We start from the raw sequence: 8510 nt of genomic DNA on the forward strand, positions 1-8510 counted from the left end.
CGAACATAAAAAAACTCGTAAATAATTATTATAATCAAGCTGAATCTTCAATCTAGAGTACAATTTTAATATGCCCGCAGATAGTTAACTAAGGTTCGAACATAAAAAACTCGTGAATAATCAAGTTGAACCTTACCTGAGTATATTTTAATAATAGTTAACTAACGTTCGAACATAAAAAATGCACTCTAATAGTATAATCAAGCTGATAGTTAACTCACGTTCAAACACAAACACTCGTCAATAATAAAGTTAAACCAATTCCGATTATATTTTTAAAAAGCACGCAGATAGTTAATTCACCTTCAAACATAAAAACTCGTCAATAATCAAGCTGAACCTTGAATCTCCGAATATTTTAATATGCACGAAGTTACCTTTATTTTTAAAATGCCAGCATCAAAATAGTTCTGGCTTTCTTACAGTGAAGATAACACTTTCTACAGTGACGATAACATATTGTATAGTGAAATAGTTATATTTTCACTCTAAAATGTGTTATCGTCACTGAGTGACCGATAACACTTTTATTCTACTGATATTTTAAGATATTTCACTAAATGTTATATAATAAACGCAGATAGCTACTAGTATGTCACGTCTAACCAATAGTTGTCATTGATATTCTTGTTAAAGCTTTTATCTAAATTATGTTTTAGTATGTACGCAATCGCCTAAATCGCAGTCAAACACAAATTCACATACAATGTTAAATTTCGTAAATTTTAAGGACTAATCTTGAGCATTATGTAACAAGATAGCTACGACTATATCACTCTCAAACAATAGCTGTCGTTGATATTCTAGTTAAAGCTTTTATCTAAATTATGTTTTTAGTATGTACGCAATCGCCTAAATCGCGGTCAAACACCAGAAAGAAATGTTTTATTTAACGACGCACTCAACACCTTTTTAGTTACGGTTATATGGCGTTAGACATATGGTTAAGGACCACACAGATTTTGAGAGGAAACCAGCTGTCGCCACTTCATGGGCTACTCTTTCCGATTAGCAGCAAGGTATCTTTTATTTGCGCTTCCCACAGGCAGGATAGCACAAACCATGGCCTTTGTTGAACCAGTTATGGATCACTGGTCGGTGCAAGTGGTTTACACCTACCCATTGAGCCTTGCATAGCACTCACTCAGGGTTTGGAGTCGGTATCTGGATTAAAAATCCCATGCCTCGACTGGGATCCGAACCCAGTACCTACCAGCCTGTTGACCGATGGCCTAACCACGACGCCACCGAGGCAGGTCGGTCAAACACCAGTTCACATTATTATTTATATTAAAGCTTCAATTTCGAGTATTATACACAGTAAAGTATAATTACAACGAACATGCTTAGAATGAAGTACTGCATAGAACGAACTGATCGTAAAGTCCCGTTTTATCTCCCTATACATTAATAACCAACTTCTGCAAATGTGTACAACGAAATACTGCTATAACGAACTAACTATCCAGTTGGTTATAAGAGTACTTTACTGTATATGCTAATGACTACAACGCTATCACGTCCAAACAACGATTATCGTTAATATTCAAATTGAAGGTTTCATCTCGATACTATTTTTAATGTGTACACATACACCTAAGTCGTATTCAAACAGCAATTCACATTATTATTCATGCTACAGCTCCAGTTTCGAATATTTATGTCAGTGCTCAACAATACGTATCGTTGATATTCAGCTTAAAGGTTTCTTATCGATAATCTTTTTAATATGTACGCATACGCCTAAATCATGTTCAAGCATTATTTCACTTTATTATTCATGTTGAAAGCTCCGATTTTGAGTATTATATACGTCAATGGTTACGACTATACAACGCTCAAACAATAGTTATCGTTGATATTCAACTTAAAGGTTTCTTATCGTTTAAACACCATTTCACGTAGTTATTCGTGTTGAAAGCTCCAATTTCGTGTATTATATACATATATGGTTACGCACATATCACGCCCAAACAATAATTGTCGTTGAAATTCTACTTAAATGTTCCATATTTTAATATGTAAGCATACGCCTAAATCGTGTTTAAACACCATTTCACATTACATATATAGTTACGAACATATCACGCCCAAATAATAGTTGTCTTTGAAATTCGACTTGAATGTTTCATGTCAATGTTTTTAATATGTAAGCATACGCCTAATTAGTATTCATGTTTAAGGTCCAGTTCCGAGTATTATATACGTCGATGGTTACGACTATACAACAAAGGATGTCATTGATGCTCGACATAAATAGAAAATTTAAGGTTCCAACATCATTACCATGTGAATAATTCCATAGTTGTCTGGTATCGAGGCCCAGTGTGTGTGTGTGACGTTATATGACCAATAGAGGAGATCTCTGCGCAGGAGGCCATTGGGGTTGCACGGAGAGCAATTGCCTGACGTGAACCACCAACCAGCGTTGAAATCCGAGGCGCACGTGTCAACGTTATTGACGTCAATGGTGGAGAATGGCGCGTTTTTCAAACTCGTCAAGCAGTCGGACAGACCATTCACTCCCGCCTCCGATGAGAAGGTGAAACGGTACTGGTTGGATTCATCAGACACCTGCAAGATTGAGGACATAAGTCATAAATATATCAACATGCGGAATTTTTAAAAACTCTTCCCTCCCCTCATAAAAAGTGTGTAATAAAGTTTTAAAAAATTGTTTTGTTTAACGACACCACTAGAGCACATTGATGTATTAATCAACGGCTATTGGACGTCAATCATTTGGCAATATTTTACTCATAGACTTAGAGGAAAGCCATTTTCCCATTAGCAGGAATCTTTTATATGAACTTTCACACAGGCACCACTGCCAGTCATGGTGCACTGGTTGGAATGAGCTTTTAAGCATTTTGGAACTAATAAAAACTAAAGAAGCAAATACAACGTTGTTAGTTTAACGACACCACTAGAACATATTGATTAATTAACCATCGGCTGTTGGATGTCAAACATTTGGTAACTCTGACTCGTAGCCATCAGAAGAAACCCGCTACATTTTTTTTAATGCAGCAAGGGATCTTTTATATGCACTTTCCCAAAGACAGGAAAGCACTTACCACGGAGTTTGACCAGTTGTGGTGCACTGGTTGTAACGAGAAAAATCCAATCAGTTGAATATATCCACCGAGATGGTTCGATCCTGCGACGCAAGCACCTTAATCGATCACTCAAACGACTGAGCTAAATCCCGCCCCCTTCCCCCACAGTGACATAATTTTCAATTGTGATGAGTTTTATAAAAAAAAAAGTTTTATACGTACGACAAAAATAAAGTTTGTTTTGCTTAACTACACCGCTAGAGCACATTGGCTATTAAATGTCAAAAATTTAGTAATACTGACAATGTCTTAGAGAGGAAACCCCTTACACTTTTCCATTAATAACAAGGGATCTTTTTATATGCACCATCCCACGGACAGGGTAGCACATACCATGGCATTTGATAAACCAGTCGTGACTGGGGAAACACAACAATGTTTCCGCCGAGTAGATTCGATCCGCCGACCTAGATTCGCTCTACCGACGAGTCCGGCCCTTCTGACTGCTGGAAACACTGAATATACAGACGCTCTACCGACTGAGCTAGAGTCCGGCCCTTCTGACTGCTGGAAACACTGAATATACAGACGCTCTACCGACTGAGCTAGAGTCCGGCCCTTCTGACTGCTGGAAACACTGAATATACAGACGCTCTACCGACTGAGCTAGAGTCTCGGCCCTTCTGACTGCTGGAAACACTGAATATACAGACGCTCTACCGACTGAGCTAGAGTCCGGCCCTTCTGACTGCTGGACTAACTCTACAGACTGAGCTAGCGACTGATCAAGAAATGGTCTGACTGCTGGAAACACTGAATATACAGACGCTCTACCGACTGAGGATATTGACGTGTTAAGTATGTAACCTCCCGTAAATGGGTGCAAAATGGTATGTCAGAGCCTGTAGATTTCAAAATCCCACCCCCGACCTCCTAGCGTATTGAGTTTTCCATGCTCGTTCATTACATGAATTCATCTGCCACCCCCAACCCCAACCCACGAACACAAAGTCCTAGCTACGGCCTTGATATAAATATATACCTTAAAATTGTAGTAGTAGTGAGATCGTATATCCTGGTCACCGGGCTTTCTTGTTACAACTACGAAGATCAAGTCTTGCGGTCTGCTATTGGTTATGTAAGACACGTGATCAAGCCCTAGCCAATAATCGCCATAGAAATGTCCAAATCCGGACTTGTATTCCGCCCACGTCCGCGCGAAACTGACGTTGCCAAAAATTTGATGTGACATGATTGTTCTTCCTATGGGCATCCAGCACTCCGCTCTGAATGGAGCCGGTGCCAACCTAGGGAAGATCCAATATACAGCGTGCTTTGCGTTGTAGGTGCCGAGACTGTAACCTTCTGTACAGTCTGAAACAAAAAAGAGAGAGAAGGGTTTAGATGTGGTTAATGGATAGCAAGTTTCTGGACAGTTTGAAGAGAGAGAGAGAGAGAGAGAGAGAGAGAGAGAGAGAGAGAGAGAGAGAGAGAGAGAGAGAGAGAGAGAGAGAGAGAGAGAGAGAGAGCGAGAGACACACAGACAGACAGACAGAGACAGAGAGTTTCGATATGGTTTATGGACAACAAATTGCTTAATTTGAACACAAATATTGCAATTTAACTTTGAAAAAGAAAGAAAGACATATGTTTAAGGACCACACATATATTGAGAGAGGAAACCCGTTGTCGCCACTTCATGGGCTACTCTTTTGGATTAGCAGCAAGGGATCTTTTATATGCACCATCCCACAGACAGGGTAGTACTTACAACGGCCTTTAATAAACCAGTCGTGGTGCTTTGGCTAGAACGAGAAATAGCCCAATGGGCCCTCCGACGGGGATCGATCCAACACCGACCGCGCATCGAGCGAGCGCTTTAGCACTGGGCTACGTCCCGCCCCATTTACATTTGAAGACGATTGGTATATTTTGAAATAAAATAAATTCTGTGGAGTATCTGTACAGTTTCAAAATAAGAGTTTGAATATTAAAACTCCATTGGTGATTCTGTATAAGCTGAAACTATGAGTTTCACTACTTATTATGGATTGTTACTTTTCTGTACAGTTGAGAAATGGGAGTTTGAAAATAGTCTGGACTGATGCAAATGCACGAATCCTAGTTCAGCGAGTTGCTAGGATACTAGTACATGTATTTACAAACAGCTTGGAAATGAAAGTTTGTGGATGCAGATCACAATATACTATCATTTACAAACAGCTGTACAATTTGGAAATGAGAGTTTGAAGATGCAGATCACAAGATACATTCAAATTTAAATGATTTAAATGTATATGTATTTAGAAACAGCTGTACAACTTGGAAATGAAAGTTTGAAGATACAGATCACAAGATACTAGTATTTAGAAACAGCTGAACAACTTGGAAATGAGAGTTTGAAGATGAAGATCACAAGATACTAGTATTTAGAAACAGCTGTACAACTTGGAAATGAGTTTGACGATGCAGATCACAACACTACAATGTCAATAATTTCAATGAATTACACAGAACCATTAATGTCAAATAATGTTTTGTCAAATATACAGAACAAATTAAAGCCTACATTTGTTTTGTAGAATCTGTCATGAGGTACATACACAACATTTAACATAAATTTGTATTTGATGATTATACAATCTCCACATTAAACTCAAATTAATTTTTTGACGAGTATACGTTAGCCCATATATAGTTTAAATTGTATACTGAACAATAAAAGATACGAAAAATATTAAGTCCGCTTTTTATAATTCATTTTAAAATATTCAGTTTAAATGACACTAGTTTTTTTTTATATATATCTATTAAAATTGCCAATGTATTTTAAACATTATGGGACCATTTTGGCATTCTGTATACTGAATTAATTTTATCATAAAAAAACCAACGTTTGTTTTGTTGATCACATATTTCGTAAACGACTAACTAAAGGTATGTACACACCTTGCATTATCTTTTCACAGCGACTTCCAATATAGCCATCAAAACACTGGCATGTGTCTGTGGATTTGTCGTACACACCTTCGTTTAAACATGGCGCCTCTGTCAACTGTAAAAAAATAACTCATTTAAATTTTAATGTAACTTCGCAAAACTACTTTTACTGACAACCATTGTTTGGGTTTATACTGTATATGCAGAGTTTCTGCAAAATGGCGTTATTTTGACAGAAATCAATCAACTGGAAAACATCTAGCAAATTAATTAACATAAAACAGCTTTAAATATTACTTCTGTAAACAATGACAGTCATAAAACATGATGATAATAAGTAATTGATTTGTCATTAAGCTTTGAATACACCTCCCTGTACAAAACCTGCAAAAGGGGCCTCAAATCGAAGAACAACCCATATATATATATATATATATATATATATATATATATATATATATATATATATATATATATATAATGGCAAGATATAATGACTATACATTTCTATCTGTTTGGTCACTGACCAGAAATATATCTTTTTGGTACTTTTTAACAACTTTTATATTAATTATGATCAGCACATTTTTAAAAAAACGTTTCGGGTACAATTTTTCGGGTAATTTAATGAAGTATTTTTCCAAATTTAAAGTTTGTTTAAAACTAAAATATGTTTTGCCTTTGGATATAGACTCCATGTTGTTATGCCATGTTTGTAGATACTGGTCTAACTGTCTTCGCTGAACATGCTCAGTTTGAATTTTTATGGATGAACACCTTTTCGACATGTAAATATCGGACATGCCTAGATTGTTTAACAGGCACATTAAGTAGTCTAGCCAGTTATAGCTGTGCCCGTTAAGAAGTATACGAGAGATTGTTTTGTAGATTTACCTTTAACAATACGTGCCCAGAAATCTTTAATTCTTTGATATATAATTAGTTTGAGTGGCGTTTTACGAAGTTCCCCATATAAAATAAAAATAGGCGTCTAAGAAAATGCATATGAATATTTTCTGTTTATGTCCACATGTTCGTATCCCCAGATTTCACAGCCATACAAAAGTTTTGGGAGGACCATTGAGTCAAATAGTTTGCAATCAATTGGTAAATTGTTATCCTTGGCTTTTGATAAACAAAAATATATTAGAATGACCAAATGCTTAACATACAATAGCCGATGATTAGTATATTTACTGTGCTCTAGTGGTGTCGTTAAACATGCAAGCAGTTATTTTCTTTATAAATGTTTAAGCTTACTTTCTGGAAGTGTCTCTCAGCTGCTGGACACGTGACAACAGTTGGTGGTTCAGTGTGCAGACTGCACGTTCGCGTCCCGTCAGTTGACATACTGAACGCCTTGCACGGGCTCATCACAGAGCAGGCAACTGCGCATCTAATCCGTGACGTCACAGGAAACGACTGAAACACGGTTGTAAGTGGAACATTGGAAGTACATCGTTGAATCTCTCTGTAGTAATCCATGACTGTACTTGTCATCACCCAGGGAAAGAGGAATTCTAGTAGAAGGCTTGAGAAGGCTCGTCTCATTTTTCTAATAATCACTTAAAGGCAAATGTCCACAAGTGTCTTTTTTTCATCAATATTTTCTTCGATGTGGTAAAGCGTCTCAGGAAACTTAGAACCAGTAATTTACCACCTGCGAAAGAAAAACTAAAACAGTAAGAAACCATCAAACAAGAAAAAGCCCCACAATAATAATAATAATAATAATAATAATAATAATAATAAAAAAAAACAAAAAACAACAAAAAAACAAAATACAACAACAACAACAAAACCACCCACAGATACTGTGCTTAAGAACCAAGGAACAAATCAAATGTTTTCTATAATCTTAGTGAACATCTAAGACCCATTTTAATTGTCTACTTACCGTAATATATAATAATAATGATGATGATCGTTATGATGATGATAGTGTATAAAACAAATGTTGTATTTTGCAATTATACGCAAATAATTGTAAAGGATCTTACATTTAAATAATTTCTGTTCTAGCAGGCATATAGAAGCTTTTTGCTAACAAGAAGTACAATAATAAATAAACGCGAATTTAGAATCGTTTCGTTTAAAGCAAATAATATAAAATAAAAAGAGTGCAGTTTTAAAACAATGTATCTATAAACTATAACACACAGTTATTATAAAGGTTGAATACAAAAAAGAGAAGTTTTGTTACATCAATAAAACGCACAAACAATATAAAAGTTAAAGTGCTTAAATATGAGAGAGAGAGAGAGAGAGAGAGAGAGAGAGAGAGAGAGAGAGAGAGAGAGAGAGAGAGAGAGAGAGAGAGAGAGAGAGAGAGAGAGAGAGAGAGACAGAAAGAAAGGCAGACACTCATAAATGCGCACCGGGAGAAACAGACAGAGATCTATACAAAACATATATATAAATATTTTACAAAACGAATCTGTGAAGTTAAAAAATGCCAAAATCCTCGTATTTTAAAGGTCTCAGTTTTGCATCGATTACTAACTTTATGTG

At 36.3% G+C, this 8510-nt stretch overlaps 1 protein-coding gene across 1 annotated transcript; it reads right to left on the minus strand.

The window, feature by feature from the left end:
- Window positions 1-1213: 1213 nt before the first annotated feature.
- On the minus strand, window positions 1214-4378 carry LOC121366351 (ficolin-2-like). The gene is made up of 2 exons (XM_041490833.1): window positions 4102-4378; window positions 1214-2574 (listed from the first exon to the last, which is right to left on the minus strand). The coding sequence occupies exons 1-2, from the start codon at window positions 4330-4332 to the stop codon at window positions 2266-2268; spliced, it is 540 nt and encodes a 179-aa protein (XP_041346767.1). The 5' UTR covers window positions 4333-4378; the 3' UTR covers window positions 1214-2265.
- Between the last annotated feature and the right edge of the window lie 4132 nt (window positions 4379-8510).

The sequence above is a fragment of the Gigantopelta aegis genome, unplaced genomic scaffold, assembly GCF_016097555.1.
Source record: "Gigantopelta aegis isolate Gae_Host unplaced genomic scaffold, Gae_host_genome ctg5389_pilon_pilon:::debris, whole genome shotgun sequence".
Classification (NCBI taxonomy): Eukaryota; Metazoa; Mollusca; class Gastropoda; order Neomphalida; family Peltospiridae; genus Gigantopelta; species Gigantopelta aegis.

Bases quoted from the DNA above. Each gene is read 5' to 3' on its own strand.
- LOC121366351 (XM_041490833.1), bottom strand. From the start codon at position 4,332: ATGCCCATAGGAAGAACAATCATGTCACATCAAATTTTTGGCAACGTC. The intron at 2,575-4,101 runs GTATATATTTAT...TCAATCTTGCAG, and splicing joins ACTACTACTACAATTTTAAG to GTGTCTGATGAATCCAACCA.